The following is a 17,572-nucleotide window of genomic DNA, read 5'->3' as shown; positions in this document are numbered from 1 at the left end:
TGGTGATGCAGTGTCGTTGATGAAGTGAGAGGGGGGAAGGGCTTAAGGTCACAAGAAGGGAAAAAAGTTGGCCACCGAAAAAGAAAAATATTGTTGCCATTGTCGTGAAATATACACACACGACATTAGAAGAACAACCACAACAGCAGTGGCGCAGATTAACAAGTGTCACCGCAACGTAGACTAACCAATATGTATCAAATTACCCTTAATAGCATTTCATAGAGCAAAGTGCGAATTGGTCTAACTACTGCCACCTCCCCTTTTTATATCAATCAAGTATATATTACGCTACCAATCGAGATTTCTCGAAAACTCTTAAAGTTCATCATCGTCTGCATCGCAAAATTGCAAATCTTCTTACACCACCCACACACTTTCGTTCCCCCCCCCCCTTCCCCTTCCCCCTGAGCCATGTCACGAACAGCAGAGATTACCACCAACCAACGCAATTTTCTCCACTATGCTCTTCAAAACAATCTACGTCTAAACCCACCAACAAACCGTCCATTCCTCGCCCACCGACCCATCTCCATCTACTTATCCCCCACTGAATACGGCTACGTTGAAGTGAGCTGGGGAGCAACCAAGCTAAGTGTACGAGTCACGGCGCAAATTGTGAAACCATACCCTGATAGACCATTTGAAGGGATTTTTACCATAAACAGTGAAGTATCACCACAAGCAAGTTTGAAATTTGACACTACTCGACAACAACAACAAGATGAAGTCTTGGTATCACGAATTTTGGAAAAAGCTATACGTAGATCAAATGCCGTTGATTTAGAGAGTTTGTGTATTGTTGCTGGTGATAAAGTTTGGGAATTGTGTGTTGATTTGAATTTTTGGAATTATGATGGCAATTTAATTGATGTTGGTTGTTTTGCCACCATGTTGGCATTGTTGCATTTTCGTAAACCAGATATTAGTATCCATGGAGATGGCGGGGCCGTTACTGTACATGATGTGAATGAACGACAACCGGTTAGTCTAAGTATTTTGCATGTACCCATTTGTTTAACATTTTCATTTTATAATTTATCATCGCAAGAGATGAACATCAAAGGGGGTGGAGCTACTGGTGGAGCCATTGAAGACGGATCTGGCACGTACCATGACGACCTCGAAAACCAGGATGAAATATGCCTTTTTGATGCCGATGCATTAGAAGAAAGCTTGAGACAAGGTAGTTTAACAATTACACTAAACAAGAATCGAGAGATTATCCAATTGAGCAAAAATGGCGGTGTCCCCATTGATGCACAACAATTGTTGGGTTTGTGTTTTGAATCAGTAAAGATTGTTGATGAGTTGACGGAGTTGATAAAGACTGAAATCAAACAACATGAGGAAATGAGGTATAAGCGGGATAATTTTAAAATGTTGGAGTCAAGTGCTAGCAGATGAGGGGAAACCAATTTAATTTTATAGTCATAGAAAAATCATTTGGTACGTAGTCAATATTTAAAACAATTTCATTATGCTTTACATACTTTATACAATATCATCATTATATTTCATGTCACTACCTTTGTCATTACCATTAATTGAGTCACTCTTGCCTCTTTGCGAGGGGGATTTTCTTGCATCAGTTTTGTAATCATTAGTAGTAGAATCATCAGTATCAACATCAGCTTCAGCATCTGTGTTTAAATCGGAATATGCTTGTAGATACTCAGCATCAGTCTCCAACTCGTTAACAAATGTTGAATCATTACTCGAATCTTCGTCATTATCAAATTCACTCTCATCGGAGGAATTGATCTTTTTCAAAGTTTCAACAACTTCCAATTTATCCTTGCTTGAAGTGGATCTGCTTAAGGAGGAGGAAGTTGTTGTTCTGTTGTTGGATCTGCTATTATTCACACCTTTCGGTATGGTTGATGATTGTGCTGGATCATTTGTGATTACAATTGTCGTTGGATCATCAGCCAATTTCTCTAGTATATCAATTTCAATAGGAATATTGGAATCTTTTCTTGACCGACGTTTGATGTTGGAGTTTTTAATAAAATTCTTCAAACTGATTCCCTTTTTAGGTTTAACTTCACCCAATTGAGATTCTTCATCATCATTACCAATGGGCGAACTAGATACGAAATTGTACCCTTTAAAATGAGAATCAACAACTTTATCCAAATTGAAAAAGCGTAAAACTCCAGTGACTACTCCCAAAATGAGATTGCCCACCTTGGCAGTACATTTCTTAAAGAAACTGGAAATGATAAATGAGTAGAAAAGGTATTCCACTGCCAAAATGGCAAGAGCAATACGAAACCCACCAATAACTGCCAATACCAAGTGGTTGGCCAAACTCTTGATAAAGTTAGCATCACTCATGTGCCATGATGAGCCAGGAGCAATGGCGAAAAATGAATATTGATACCCCTTGTAATTTTCTGGCATCAAAACACGTACTTTTCCTGCTTCTGGAATACCCCAACGTTTATACTGTTTCCAAACAACTGACAAAAATAATGGTCCTGTTGAAATCATAATGGTGATATAAGGTACCAACCAATTGCGTTGATATTTATGCAATGATTCCATTGCCTTGAGGAAAAAAGGATGGTTTGGTACACTTCCCATGACATCGTTGGAAATACCAGTAGGTATCGTTTTTCGAACAAATGCAGGTACTGTCAATAACGGATCCAAACGACGTTCACAGCCATCATCTAAATCAATGTAAATACCACCATAGTGATACAATGCAAAATATCTTATAGCATCAGCTCTTTGAATATTGTATGGGTAATTATCCCAAGTTTCTAAAAACCAAGGAAATTCCTCACTGATAAACTCTCGTGCCATTTCATCTGTCCACAAGATATATTGATAATCTTCATGTAAATCGATACATGCTTGTTGACCTGGTTTCCAAATCTCAGGTATATTTTCATTTTTATAAGTTTGATGGATAATTTTCGGTATTAATGCCGGTTTATCCAATTTTTGTGAATTCAATTCATAATCAATCAATGCATCAGCAAATGTATCATCGTGCAATAGTGTAAGCAAGTCAAATGATAGATATAGGAGGTATATTACTAGAACAATGTGTGCGTAAATGATGTATTTCAATTCCTTTCTCATGATTGTAGATGTGTAAAAGTGTGTGTATGAGAAAAGAGTTGGATGTAAGCTTATAGTAGCAATATGACTAGTAGGTTTTTAAAATGCAAAAATGATGAAGATGACTATTGTTGTTGTAGTTGTGGTTGTTTATAAAGCTGTGAGATTGCCTTATATTGCGTTGTAGTAGCTAGTAAGAAGAATTGTAATACAGTGGGGGAAACAAATTGAATGAAGGAAATTTTTCTGATACTTGCAATAGTGTAAAGATTTAGCTTCGTCTTATTGTTGTAGCTAATTTTCTTCCTTCTTTTTTTTTTTTTTTTTTTTTCTTTGCTTCCTTTCACGCAAACAATTCTTGTGTAGATTGTCAAATGTAACTTGGTGAGGACAAAACGGTTTAAGATTGAGATCTAAGATAGTGGGTAAGCAAAGATTTCGTTTGTGAAAGGTTGAACGTGTTTTTGTTCAAATAATTTCTTTACTTAAAATGCAAATGGTGGTGGTGGTGGTGGTGGTGGTGGTGCTGTTGCTGCTAGTGTGCTACCGGTGCTGCCAGTGGAGGCTGTGTCGTACAATAATAAAAATAATACGTGGAGTGATGATGTAAGTTTGTTGTCGTGTACTTGTGCCCGAACACTACTTTTGCTTGAATGGTTGTATGAAAGTCAACACTAAAGATTCTGTCAGTGATGCGTGTTGCCAAATCTTTTGTCTTGTATGCCTTGGGGTGTGAACTACTGGTTTCCCCTGCGTGTCAATGTGTATGTGAAGTAAAGTAGAATGTGAATGTGGATGTGAATGTGAATGTGAAAGTGTAAGACACCTGGTGGTTGTAGATGCTCTCTGCTATTCTAAACTTTGAGTTATGTAGATAGTTGGTTGTTTCGATTAATTGGCCTGTACAAAATAAGATCTACTGTTTTGGTTGTCAAAAAATTTGTTACAACTAGTCTTTGATATATATATATACATGGTGAGATCATTTGTATTAAACAAACCATGCGCCTATTATTGACAAAGTAAAATAAATAAAAAATAAAAAATAAAAAATAAAAAATAAAAAATAAAATTAAGAATAAAAATAAACTGAAATGAGATTGTTGTAAGGAGTACTGCATATTATATAATATTATGTATTACACAAACTGCAGCTAATTGTATACAGTACGCTACAATACTACTGCAGTAGCAATAAAAAAAAAAAAAACAACAAAATAAAAGTAAATAAAATTAAAAATACCGTGTCTTTGATGGCTTTGTGACTACAGAAGACAATAATTATTATTGCAGTCGTGTTTTTTAATCAAGTAATTGTACATACAGCCAATTGATGCGATTACGTAAAGCAACAACAAAGACCCAATATTAACCCGTGCCACAACTCATTCACTACAACTTTGTAATTGTGATAAAGCTGGTTGGTTGGTTGGTTTTCACAATTGTAAAGACATGATGTAAACATAAGCACAAACAATTGAACATACGACAAAATGAGGATAAACACACCTCACATTCGATAGTAAAGGTATTGGTCCCTTCTGTTAAACCGCAGTCCAATTGCAAACAGTATACAAGTGGTATTAGGTAAAGAGAGTAGTAGCTGCCAAGTATGCTTCTGGAAAAATAGAGCCGTATTATCTTATACGTTTGTAGTACAAACGATAAACTCTGCTTAGTGCTAGTTGTTGTGAACACATTCAATTTTCCTGTCTCCATCCCCAACCTCATCCCCCTTTTTTTCTTTTTTTTATTCGACAAGCACATTTCACTAAAAGATTCAAAAAAATGTAACCATGATACATATGAAATTTGGAGAGGGGGTAAGTACGATTATCGCGCTAAGAGAAACACAATAATTATCTTCGTCATCAGCCGAAAAATCTTTAGTAAATTAACCACCTCAGTCACTCATTGAAAATCTCCCTGCCTATGCTTTTTCTCCCTGTATCTATCGACGACTTTTTTTTGGCAATTTTGACATCATGAAACGCACAGGGCAACACCCAAAACATTCTCTAAGCAGCAGACTAATTTAATAATTACACAAACCCATAACTAAGACAATTACTCCGGATATAACACCCGCACAACCAAAACAAAAATAAAAAAAAAAAAAGTAAAAAAGAAATTTTTTTTTGAAACAAAATTGTAAAAACAAGGCTGTGCAAGCTATTCTATACTGTACACATTTGATTACGTATTTTATATTTTTTTGCACCTTTGTGTTATTATTGCTCTTTATACACGACTAACAAGCTCAACAATTTCACAAACAAGGAATATTATCTCCCCTCTTTATCTCTCGCACTCTAGACCAACTATTTCGCAAATGACAGCTACTGAAACAAAAACTCAAAAGAAACCTATGCTGTATGGAATTGCTATTTCAGTAGTCGTATACACTAAAGTCACCCAGGTTAGTATTAGCACTGCAGTTGAGAGTAGAATGGAGTGATTGAACTCAGAGATAAAAGAGATAAGCGAGACGTGGCTGGTTTTTTTTTTTTTTTTTTTTTCCTTTTTTTGGTTCAAACCAGATAAAAAGTAAAACATAAAACAAATAACAATTATCCTTCACCTCTATACATTTATGACTTGCATAGCATATAACCCTAATTAGCTGCAAATCATTGTATATCAGTGACTTAATATGCACTTTGCCTCGATATAATAGTTCATCATTATTGAGATCATCAATTTTACAGTTTGAAGTCACACATAATCATTTATATGCTTTTGCCTGTATAAACAAGTCATTCCGTAACAAAACATTGGTATCTCTACTTTATTACCTTGTACGAAGCCACGAACTTTCTCAATCACTAGAGTTTAGGATTAAAAGGATACGCAAGTTCTGAACCTAAATGTACAAGCAACCAATGTAAAGACATCTACTTTCCAGATGCTCCATCATCTTTTTTACTGCCACGTGCTTATCTCTCTCTCTCATTCACACACACACACACACACACACTGCACACTACTCTATTGTTATTGTATTAATCACATCTCCATTAATGGTAATACTGCCAAGCTCTATTCTACTGTGGTGCCTTTCATCATCATCATCATCATTATATTTTTCTTAAATTTTTCTTCTTTACCCCTATTTTTACTGATATACAAAATCACAAAATTCAGCATACTGTATATAAAGTCAGCGGAAAAAATAAAAACTATTATTTTTTATTTTTTACGAAGTTCCCCCCCCATCATCACCAAAGAAAGATAATAATAAATTGCTTCTCTCGTTACTTCTAACGAATGACATGATCAAAAATGTTCCGAATTGGCAAAACTATGGCTCCCTTTTTTTATTCTTCTTTTTGGACAACTAATTTGTATCGTCCACTCTGTCTTTTGAATCACGGGTAACGGTTAAAAGCTTTTTTTTCCCTTGGTTTTACAAACTGATTCTGAGAGAGCCAGCATCACCACAAAATAAAAACAAACAAAAAAGAGAGCCACAAAAAGAGTTGTAAGAGATATCCAAAACACTTTTAGTTAGCACAATCTCGACACCTAACCAATTCTCTCTCAAAATCAAATCGAAAAGCATCATCAACTATTTATCAATGCAGGCACACAAACAAAAAGAATAAAAATAAAAACAAGGCCCTGCCAGCAAATGTCATGTAAAATGTAAACACGGGCACAAACATAAAAAGAAGGTGCGTTGATTTAGTTCCATCATGGCTATGCTATACTACGCTTACATCTCACTACGAAGCACATCATTTCCAATGTAGCCTATGACGCATCGATAACTAAAAACAACATTACTCCTTTCCACCTGACTCAATTGTAGAAACAACCCCTTCTTTATTCGCGTTTCTTTCTTTCGAACTCATCAAACATTTCATCTTCAAGAAACTTTAGAAGCACAAACTCAATCACATGGTGTTTTACCTCAAAATTAGAAGTACAACTTTGTAAAACAGTAACCGTTGCAACAAATCATCCAATACACAATCAAACAATAATCCTATTGTCTTTCATCTATTTTGTTTACGGGTTGTTTATTATTTGTTGATGTTTTTCTTCATGTCGTGTGCATTAAAAGCAATTTCGTGTTTTTGTGTCAGTAATACCGGAGTTTAAATCATAAACAAAAAAAAAAACAGGAGATAACAACATCAGCAACAACAGAATGGCGGAATAACGGAATGTTCTACAATCATTGGGACAAAAGATTGTTTTTTTTTCCCACTTATATCCGAAACTACAAAAAGATAACCAACTATCCCCCTTAAAACCGAATGTGTCACCTGTTTTCTTGAAATACAGTTCAACTCTCTGTCCGTTAACCGGTTCCACAAATTAGTTTCCGTCTTGTATCTTATAAAGAAGAAGGAAAAGGAATAGAGGGCAACACTTTACGGAGCATTACCAAATCAAACTACGTAAACTTCGGTTCTACATTAAAAGAACAACTCAATTAAAACAACTCAAAAAGAAATAAGAACCTCAGTACGACCACTAACTCCGCTTCTTCACTTTTGTTGTTGCTTCAACTTCTCAGCTAATGCTCTCAATTCTCCGCCACCAACAATCTTGACTTTTTCACTCACCTCCCCCCTTTGTGCTCGCTCAGCAAAATCAACAGCAATCTTACCAACATCACTAGCTTCAATCGACATAAGAACCGATGCAACACCAGGTATACTTTGAATAAAATTGGCAATTTTCTGGGGCCACTCACTATTCCTCTCTTTCCCCTCTCTTTCTCCATTCAATTGACCAGGTCTCAAAATAATTGTGTGATCGAAACCCAATGCAATTATATCATCTTCTAATTGACCTTTAGTTTTGAAATAAAGAAACGGAGAATTGGCATTAGCACCAATTGCCGAAACCAACACCAATGTTTTGACTCCGTTGTCCTTGGCCAGTTTTGCTGCTTCATAATTGATTCCATAATCAATAGCTTTAAATTTCTCAGCTGAACCGGCTGCTGCTCTTGTTGTACCAAATGATGAAATGTAAGCATAAGGAGATGGATTGATATCCTTGATGATACTACCCCATTTTGATGAATCGGTTTCAACTAAAGCATCCAAGCGAGATTCTGCTTCGGGAGTAGTGGTGGCAAATTGTGGTTTGCGTCTAGAAAGGGTGATAACTTTGCTCCAGTCTTTTGATTTGAGTGCATTTTGAACAACAAACCCACCGACTAGTCCAGTCGATCCTAATACGAATAAACTCATACTTGGTTTATGTAGCGTGGTGTAGTAAGGTAACGTTTAATAAAGGCGAAGTTTAACTGAAGTCTCCTCCTGAATGCAATTTTGCAAAAGAACAAAATAGCAACAAAAATTAACTGTGGTGCTTTTTTATCAGGGAAATGACGCCACGCGTACACGACTATTACTATGGATAACAACGCCGTTTATGAGATATGCAGTTTAGAACAATTCAGGCAGGCTTTGGCCGCAATCACGAGCTTTGAATCAAAGAAAACTTTCATCAAGCTTTCTCTTCTTTCCGTGGATGCTGTTAGATCATAGCCCGTATATAGCGGCTACATCTCAATCTAACGAATAGAGATGTTCCTCAAGCGCAAAAATAAAAACAGTAGCGCACACAAAATTGGTCAAACCAGAAAAGAGATTTCGTCAAAACTCCAACCAGGACAACCAAAAGAGCTCAATTGTCTCGTTCCCATTAAGATCGTACAAGGTCAATTGAACAACACACGTCAAGACATCATCATCGTTCTAATTCTTTTCACATCAATTGAGCTTTTTACACACACAAGAACAACACTATATTCAAGCGAACACGCTTAATTATACCTTCCCCTTCCCACCAATTCCACATCCACAACTATGCCATCACCACCGAAATTCGTCTCAATTATCAAACCATCAACATTCCGAACATTACAAAAAGCTACAGCCACCACCACCACCACCACTACTACTACTGCCAAATCCAGGACAATCCCCATTGACGCCACTTGGTTTATGCCCAATAACCCCCGCAATGCTCATGCCGAATTCCAACAAGATCCAAACATGCGTTCATGGGGGGCCAAATTTTTCGATGTTGATAAATGGTGCAAGGACTCACCTTACCCGCACATGTTACCAACGCAACTGATTATGAATGATGCTTTCCAAGAATTGGGAATTCACGAACTGGATAATTTGGTGGTGTTTGATCGTGTAGGTAATTTCTCTAGTCCTCGGGTTGCATTCACTTTGAAATTGGCCGGGCATGGTAAAGTTTATTTGTTGGATAATTATCCAAACTATTTGAAATTTGATTTCCCAAAGGAGGAGATAAACGCAGATGCAGATGCAAAGTTAAAGGTGGAAGCACTGGGGGAGGAATCCAATGTGGCCACTGGTAGAGATGCTAGCTCTGTTGAATTTGTAGGTGGAGAAGTCAATGAAGTCCACCTGCCCCATCTGTATGAAGAAATCTACGATCGGGAAGTGATTGAATACGAAGAATTGATAAGTATTCTCGAAAACAATGATATAAAAAACTACTTGATCCTAGACGCTAGATCTCACGATCGGTTCACTGGCGAAGCACCAGAACCACGCCCCGGTTTAAGTTCAGGACACATCCCCACTTCCAAGAACTTGCCATTTACAAAATTGCTCAATGCAGAAACCGATAATGAGTTCAAGACAAGGTCTCAAATTGAATCAATTTTGACTCAGGATTTGAACATTGATTTGAGTAAACTAGGACACGATGACGGCTATTACCCAAAGGGAATTATCGTCATGTGTGGAACTGGTGTTACTGCATGTATATTGAAATTAGCTTTGGAAAATATTGTTAAAGTTGGTGTACTTGTCAAGTTGTACGATGGATCATGGACTGAATGGGCAATGAGGGCGCCTGATAAGTATATAGTCAAAGATGTGTAAAGGCAAAAAACAGAAGAAAAAATAGGTCAACATCTTATCTTACGTATTTAAAAATGAAATTCTTGTATGACGATTGAAGATTGATATTGAGTATCCAATTATGGAGAAAAATGTACAGTAAACAAATACAAAAGTTGGAAAAACGCTTCATATATCTCTCTCTTTTCTTCAATATAAGGGATGTAGATTGTGAAGATATGCTCATTTGAATCCAAATGTGATTGGATTGTGTTTGAAGATGGAAAAAAAAAATTGTTTCTCTCATCGCCCATCGCGACTATGCTCCAATTCCATCCCGTTTCAATGATTAGGTTCCGGGATTGATAAATATTTATATTTCTTTTTGGTAATATCATACAAATCATTCAATGCAGCATCATCAACAAACCAACTTACTCTTCCAGCAGCCCCTTCATTAACAATGGAGCTAGGTAAACCCTTTTCTGGTCTCTCCATAATGGTCTTGATAATGGGGGCTTTAGTCAAACCTTCAACAACAAAAGCCACTCTCGCAGCATGACATATAACTGGTATCGACAATGTAATTCTATTTGATGGACCCAGTGGTGCATTTGACACAGGTATACACCATGCCAATTTCTCCCTTAAACTTTCACCGTGGTTGGGGAACAATGAAGCAATGTGGCCGTCGGGTGCACATCCCAACAATAATAAATCAAACATGGGTAATTTGACTGAATCCTTTTTGGCAAATTGATGTATCAATTGTTTTTCATAATCATCAGCAGCTTCTTGTGGATCGTCAATTAATGATTCATCAATATGGAAAATTCGTGGTTTCTTGTCTCCCTTTATATGATCGAAAATATCCAATTTAGCTTGTCCATAATTGGAATCGGGGCTATCAAACGGTACCAATCTTTCATCAGCAAAATAAATGTCCCATTTATCCCATTCAATAAATTCCTGTCTGGTTAATAAACCTTGATTTAAGATCTTGATTAATGAACCTCCACTAATGGCAATCTTGAATCTAATTTCCTGCTTCTTCAAGATTTTTTTCTCCTTCTTGATCTTGTTATTGGCAGCTAAGTTCGTTGCAGATGCTGAAGATGAAGGGTAGTCAGGATTCAAATAGGATGTTGATTGGGCATTGCTGGCACTTAGAGTGGCACCACTACTGCCAGTAGATCCATTGCCACTGTTTCCGTTGTTTCCATTACTATTCCCGTTACCACCTTGATTAATAATTGAAAGTGAACTATTTGTTTTGTTTACTGATGGACGTTTTACTTGACCAGCTTTGATCAAAGCAATTTGTTTTAGATCGGTGGTGTTGTATAAAGTCTGATTCTGTGACGAAATAATCAAGTCTGCAACTGCTTCCGCAACACCAAGGAATTCAGGAAATGAATAAATTATAGGAACTGTAGTGGTCATTGCTGAGTTGTGTAATCTCTTGTTGTCGTTGTTTGGTAGAGGTGGTGATTGTTTTTTCAGCTATGATGTGGGTGTGTGCCTTAAAGGAGCTCTTTAAGTTTGCTTTTCAAAATCAACGTAAATGAGAAAAAGAGAGAAAGGAAAAATAAAAAAAACCTATTCGCACGACAATTATACTAAATTTCTTTTTGGTGAGAAAGGGTAAAAAAAAAAAGGAGTGTGTGTGTGAGTCAGTTCAATTCAATTCAAACTTTAATTAACGCTATTTGTATAACAATCAACAATAGCGTTTATAAAAGTAACCTATATAGTATTACTCCATTAAAGAGCTACAGACTGGCGAAGCAGCATTTAGCAGTTGACACATTAGCGACAACTAATACAGAGTTGGGGAGATGTTTAATCTTATCAACAATCGTCATGAAAATTCGAGAATTTTCTGTCTAAAAAAATTGTGCTGTCCCTTTTATTTTTTTTCGATTCGCAATGTAACCCCCCCCCCCCCCCCCTTGAAGCACGATTGCAAAAGATTTAAACTCAAGTCAACCTCACCACTCCTCCATGGGGTATTATTGAATACAATCTAGATTACAACACACTAAGCTCGACAGCTGGTCAATCTGTGATGGTAAATATATCCGAAGAACTCTATGTATCCCAGTATAAAGACTTTTCTCGCAATTTCTTCTCAAACATGTGGGGTCTCTATGCAATCTAAAGAGGTAATCACATGTCAGTGAGTTATATTATAGTCATATCTGAGCTAGTTGGGAGAGCCCAATAGAGTTTGTGGTTACGAATTATTTGCTAATTGGTTTTGTATATATTGTAGACTGCTTCCTCTTATCTTAAAATGGCAATTGCACATAACCACCCTTCTAAATTTACATAACCACCTGATACAATGCAAATAGGGTCATCATTTACCCAATAAGATGCTTTAGGTCGACAATTGACAAATTGACCTAACTGCCTTTGTTGACACGCGGATCAATGTCTTGAAAATCACTCACATTTTCACAAAACCGTCCTCTCAACCGCTTTAGAAACAGAACCGAACCGATCGCGAGCAACCTATCTTTTACATATCAACAAGGATTCACCTTTGTTAAGTGGTCATTTTTCGAAATTTTGCAACTTTTTCCTCAAGGCAATCAATCATGTCACATTTGAAGCAATACAAACACTTTACTGGAAGCAATTACAATCTTTATCTAGGAGAAGAAATGACGATGAACGGGACAATAGTATAAATCACCCCATCATGTAGTTCCAATCGAAGAGAGTTGCCTCTTTAGTGGTGGTTTCTAGTGTGTCGTGACATACAATAATACGACATCTGGGGAATTCCGTGTCACAAAAAAGTTCATTAAAGTAAATGATCAAAAACTGTTTGTTTGTTCTTGAGTTGCGCACACTTTCCACAATTTAGGGATTCTAATGAATTCTGTACTGCATATAACAGCTATATCTTCTGTGCGTGTCCCTCTATGTGCTCTTATATATATACATAACTAACACCATCTTTTATACGCCAACATATAGCAAACTATAATCAGACAACTTTTTTAATCGAATTCTTTTCTCTCAAGAGCTGTACCAAACCATCTTTTGAATCATATTTCTAGCTATGACCATCGATAATTACTTCCAACTAACAGTGCACTTGGTCACCAAATATGTTGAATCAATTTACCCCAGCTCACAAAATTTCAAACTAGTTCAAACCACAAAAGAGCAAAAATTGAACCAATCTGAAGTATACTATAAGGATGAAAAGTTCCTCATTGTCAGTATCACTGAAATAAGCAGTGTTCAATCTTTAATTAACTTGTTGAATCTTGATGGAAGGTTGGATAATGCATTAATCAATTGGGAATGGTTCGATTTGGATGAAATCAAATTTCCCATCAAAAATGAAGAGCAAAACTTGCCTAAGGATCTTGTGGAAAAATTCAATACCAAGTTCAGATACATTATTGATAATGAAAAAGTAAGTTCCATTTTTGCTCATCCAAATAAGCAAGAGCAAGAAGGACCCATTGTCGAAGAACAACCTACTGATACTGAAAGCAATCCAGCTAGATCACCAACACCCGAAGTTCCTTATCATCCAACTAATTCAACTTTTGCTGGAGGTAACCCTTCAGCTGCTGCTGCGTCTACTGGTAATGCACCATTTACGAAATTACCCGATGATATGCCTGGGTTTGAAGATGAATATGAAATTAAAGATAAAGGACCACCGGTAAGGGATACATTGGGACAGTCAACACATTTACCCCCAATTGGTGGTGACGACTTGAATCCTCCCGGTATTCCATCTAATCCTACATTACAAGGATACATAGATCCATTACAAGCTCCACAGGGAAGTGGTGGTAGTGGGTTAGGAGGGGGTATGTATCCAACACCAGATCATCCTATATTTGGGCAAGGGGGACAACATCAAGGTACAGGTGGCAGAAGAGGTGTGCCACCAGGTGCAAGGTATGATGATCCATACTCGGAAGATAATTTGGATAATCTCGGTCAAGGTTTGCCTCTGAATTTCAGAGGCCCTGGAACTGCTGGTCGTGGTAGTTTCGGAAGTGGCGGCAGCTCTTCATTTGGTAATTTTGGGCCACCAGGAGCTAACTTGTAAAATGTAAGGGATAGGACGCATCTAGGACAAGCATATGTGTATTGTAGTCAGTTTATATAGAAAAGAAGCAATCAAACATATTGAGAAGGGGCAAACGAGGCGTGCTCGTAAGTATATGCTATCGTGTATGTTCGAGGAGTCACTTCCTCTTTTAGGTTGCAAAAAAAACAATTTATCTTTATCGACCATAAGTCTTTACTACTTCACCCCTTTCGGAGTTCTCGTCAGAACAATCGGGTAGGTGGGAAAACGAGGCGCAAAAAGAATCACAAACCGAAAAAAATTTCAAGTGGCGACAAAAGTAAAGTCTCGACTGACGCGCTGGTCACACGAACGAAGTGCAATTCAAGATTGTTCAAACCGCCTCCAAAAGAAAAAAAAAACCGCAGTCTATTAATCCTTTGTGCACATAGTAAGACGGCATTCTAAGACATTGTTTATTCTGAATCAAGTGGTAGGCTTTGCAAAAGAAGAGAGGGGGATTTGCAAGTGGGCTTTTGCTACGATGAGTATTTACGATCATGGATTGTGTTGACTGCCACCTCACAATACAATGGAATCTGTATCCATATTACCTAAAGCAATAAAACTCAGTCTTGCTGAAAGTGTCCTCTGACTCCAATAGAAAAGCATTCTCTTCATACGAGATGAGTTGTAGCAGCTCTTCTGTGATTCTGGAATTGAAATTCTCAGCTTTGTTTTGATTTATTCCATTTTAGGAAAGGTGATTGATCTCACCTCTAGTTTATTATTTATATTGCTGGCAATTTGCTCAGCTATGGTCACACAAGCAGTCAAATACAACCCAGTTCCAAGCGATTGGGAACTACTGTGTTCTAACCCGCCCCTTTGTACTACTCCTTTACTCGAGTTAGTTTACTGCAATATGTGATGTGCACTAGTAGCAGCATATGCAGGTGTTACATATTAATTTCTTAACACATCACAAAAAAAAATTCACTGAATGTATATTTTTTTGTTTCTATAAATACACCATCCATCCATCTTTTCGAACGAAAACAGATTACTTCACTGTACTACAGTATCAACGTATAATAGTTTTAATCGAATCACATTAGGCGTATCAAATACAAGTAACGACTACTACAATTACTACTACAACTACTTCATTCGCTTAAATCATGTGGTATGTAACAAAAGCTTTTCGTTTCTTCCTTTTTGCCAACACACACAGGATAGTCCCAATACTAACTACTTCCCCCTTCCTTTAGTGGTATATTTGGATACGTTAATTTCTTGGTTGACAAAAATAGAGGTGAAATCGTTGACACTCTTATTGAAGGGTTACAAAGATTGGAATACAGAGGCTATGACTCTGCTGGTTTAGCAGTTGATGGTAATTTAGTCAAGGATGGTGAAAATGGCGATATTATGAGCAACATTATTGTCAAATGTCCAGGTAAAGTCAAAGTCCTCAAACAAAAAGTTCAAGATGACAAGATTGATAGAACTGCTGTGTTTGATAACCATGCAGGAATTGCTCATACTAGATGGGCCACTCATGGTCAACCAAAGGAGGAAAATTGCCACCCTCATAGATCAGATGCAGCCAAAGGTGAATTTATTGTTGTCCATAATGGTATCATTACTAATTTTGCTGCATTGAGAGAATACTTGTTATCAAAGGGCCATCAATTTGAAAGTGAAACCGACACTGAATGTATTGCCAAATTGTTTAAACACTTTTATGACTTGAACTTGAAAGCGGGTGTTTCTCCTGATTTTAATGAATTGACCAAACAAGTATTGCATGAATTGGAAGGTTCTTATGGGTTACTAGTCAAGTCATTCCATTATCCTGGTGAAGTATGTGGTACTAGAAAAGGTTCGCCATTATTGGTTGGTGTTAAAACTGATCGTAAATTAAAAGTTGATTTTGTTGACGTTGAGTTTGAAAATAATGCTTCTGGTGCTGTTGTTCAACAACAAATTGGTCAAACTTTGTCCCCCAATGGAACCACTGCTCAAGATTTGGGATTTATCCCCGTTGCTCCTGGTGAACAAAATTTAAGAACTTCACAATCAAGAGCTTTCCTTTCTGAAGATGACTTGCCAACTCCAGTTGAATTTTTCTTGAGTTCAGATCCAGCATCAGTTGTTCAACACACCAAGAAAGTTTTGTTTTTGGAAGACGATGATATTGCTCATATCTATGATGGTGAATTACATATTCATAGAGCTTCTACAAAGAGTGCTGGCGAATCCACCGTTAGACCAATACAAACATTGGAGATGGAATTGAATGAAATCATGAAGGGTCCATTTAAACATTTTATGCAGAAGGAAATTTTCGAACAACCAGACTCGACTTTTAACACCATGAGAGGTAGAATTGATTTTGAAAATAACACGGTGACATTGGGTGGTTTGAAAGCTTGGTTGCCAACAATTAGAAGATGTAGAAGAATTTTGATGATTGCTTGTGGTACTTCATATCATTCATGTTTGGCAACGAGATCAATTTTTGAAGAGTTGACGGAAATCCCAGTTAGTGTTGAGTTGGCTAGTGATTTCCTTGATAGAAAATCCCCAGTTTTCCGTGATGACACTTGTGTCTTTGTTTCTCAATCAGGTGAAACTGCTGATTCTATATTGGCATTACAATATTGTTTAGAAAGAGGCGCGCTAACTGTTGGTATTGTCAATTCTGTTGGGTCCTCAATGTCAAGACAAACCCATTGTGGTGTCCACATAAATGCAGGACCAGAAATTGGTGTTGCTTCCACAAAAGCCTATACTTCGCAATACATTGCCCTTGTTATGTTTGCCCTTTCATTATCCAACGATTCGATTTCAAGAGCCAGTAGACATGAGGAAATTATACAAGGATTACAAAAGATACCTGAACAAATTAAACAAGTTTTGAAATTGGAAGACAAGATTAAGAAATTGTGTAATGATGATTTAAATGATCAAAAATCATTGTTGTTGTTGGGTAGAGGTTACCAGTTTGCCACTGCTTTGGAAGGAGCTTTGAAAATTAAGGAAATCTCTTATATGCATTCTGAAGGTGTATTGGCTGGTGAGTTGAAACATGGTGTCTTGGCCCTTGTCGATGATAAATTACCCATAATTGCATTTGCTACTCGTGATTCACTTTTCCCGAAAACCATGTCGGCAATTGAACAAGTTACTGCTAGAGATGGTAGACCCATTGTCATTTGTAATGAAGGTGATGCAATCATATCCAATGATAAAGTTCATACGACATTGGAAGTGCCACAAACAGTTGATTGCTTACAGGGATTGTTAAATGTTATTCCTGTGCAATTGATTAGTTATTGGTTGGCGGTAAACCGAGGTATTGATGTTGATTTCCCTCGTAATTTAGCCAAGTCTGTTACTGTTGAGTAAAAGAGGAGAGGAGAGGAGAGGAGAAAAGAAGAGCTAAAGCGTATTTAAAGTAAAGTTTTCCATAGTGAATTTTTGATATAGAGAAATGGGGTATTGTCATTTGTAGGAAAATCGTGTTGGATTTTATACTTTGTTTATACACAATTAGCAACCCACTACTTACATACACTGTCGGGTGCCCTCCTCA

The 17,572-nt window shown here is 37.1% G+C and overlaps 7 protein-coding genes across 7 annotated transcripts; 4 read left to right on the top strand and 3 right to left on the bottom strand. All coding sequences in view use genetic code 12, as the record gives it.

Annotated features, from left to right (window-relative positions):
* Window positions 1-414: 414 nt before the first annotated feature.
* CPAR2_405200 (exosome non-catalytic core subunit) lies at window positions 415-1,407 on the top strand (the record flags this gene model as incomplete). Its single annotated transcript, XM_036811442.1, has 1 exon — window positions 415-1,407. One exon carries the CDS (start codon window positions 415-417, stop codon window positions 1,405-1,407), a length of 993 nt encoding a protein of 330 aa, XP_036667878.1.
* An 87-nt stretch (window positions 1,408-1,494) lies between these two features.
* MIT1 (mannosylinositol phosphorylceramide synthase catalytic subunit) lies at window positions 1,495-3,096 on the bottom strand (the record flags this gene model as incomplete). The annotated part of the gene is made up of 1 exon (XM_036811441.1): window positions 1,495-3,096. One exon carries the CDS (start codon window positions 3,094-3,096, stop codon window positions 1,495-1,497), a length of 1,602 nt encoding a protein of 533 aa, XP_036667877.1.
* Window positions 3,097-7,571: 4,475 nt separating this feature from the next.
* CPAR2_405180 (uncharacterized protein) lies at window positions 7,572-8,285 on the bottom strand (the record flags this gene model as incomplete). Its single annotated transcript, XM_036811440.1, has 1 exon — window positions 7,572-8,285. The coding sequence occupies one exon, from the start codon at window positions 8,283-8,285 to the stop codon at window positions 7,572-7,574; it is 714 nt and encodes a 237-aa protein (XP_036667876.1).
* Window positions 8,286-8,906: 621 nt separating this feature from the next.
* Window positions 8,907-9,965, top strand: CPAR2_405170 (thiosulfate sulfurtransferase; the record flags this gene model as incomplete). The annotated part of the gene is made up of 1 exon (XM_036811439.1): window positions 8,907-9,965. One exon carries the CDS (start codon window positions 8,907-8,909, stop codon window positions 9,963-9,965), a length of 1,059 nt encoding a protein of 352 aa, XP_036667875.1.
* A 300-nt stretch (window positions 9,966-10,265) lies between these two features.
* CPAR2_405160 (uncharacterized protein) lies at window positions 10,266-11,366 on the bottom strand (the record flags this gene model as incomplete). Its single annotated transcript, XM_036811438.1, has 1 exon — window positions 10,266-11,366. One exon carries the CDS (start codon window positions 11,364-11,366, stop codon window positions 10,266-10,268), a length of 1,101 nt encoding a protein of 366 aa, XP_036667874.1.
* Window positions 11,367-12,996: 1,630 nt separating this feature from the next.
* CPAR2_405150 (uncharacterized protein) lies at window positions 12,997-14,010 on the top strand (the record flags this gene model as incomplete). The annotated part of the gene is made up of 1 exon (XM_036811437.1): window positions 12,997-14,010. The coding sequence occupies one exon, from the start codon at window positions 12,997-12,999 to the stop codon at window positions 14,008-14,010; it is 1,014 nt and encodes a 337-aa protein (XP_036667873.1).
* Window positions 14,011-15,152: 1,142 nt separating this feature from the next.
* Window positions 15,153-17,385, top strand: GFA1 (glutamine--fructose-6-phosphate transaminase (isomerizing); the record flags this gene model as incomplete). The annotated part of the gene is made up of 2 exons (XM_036811436.1): window positions 15,153-15,157; window positions 15,243-17,385. 2 exons carry the CDS (start codon window positions 15,153-15,155, stop codon window positions 17,383-17,385), a joined length of 2,148 nt encoding a protein of 715 aa, XP_036667872.1.
* Between the last annotated feature and the right edge of the window lie 187 nt (window positions 17,386-17,572).

The sequence above is a fragment of the Candida parapsilosis genome, contig 006372, assembly GCF_000182765.1.
Source record: "Candida parapsilosis strain CDC317 annotated contig 006372".
Classification (NCBI taxonomy): Eukaryota; Fungi; Ascomycota; class Pichiomycetes; order Serinales; family Debaryomycetaceae; genus Lodderomyces; species Lodderomyces parapsilosis.
This window is presented reverse-complemented; position numbering and strand designations above follow the sequence as displayed.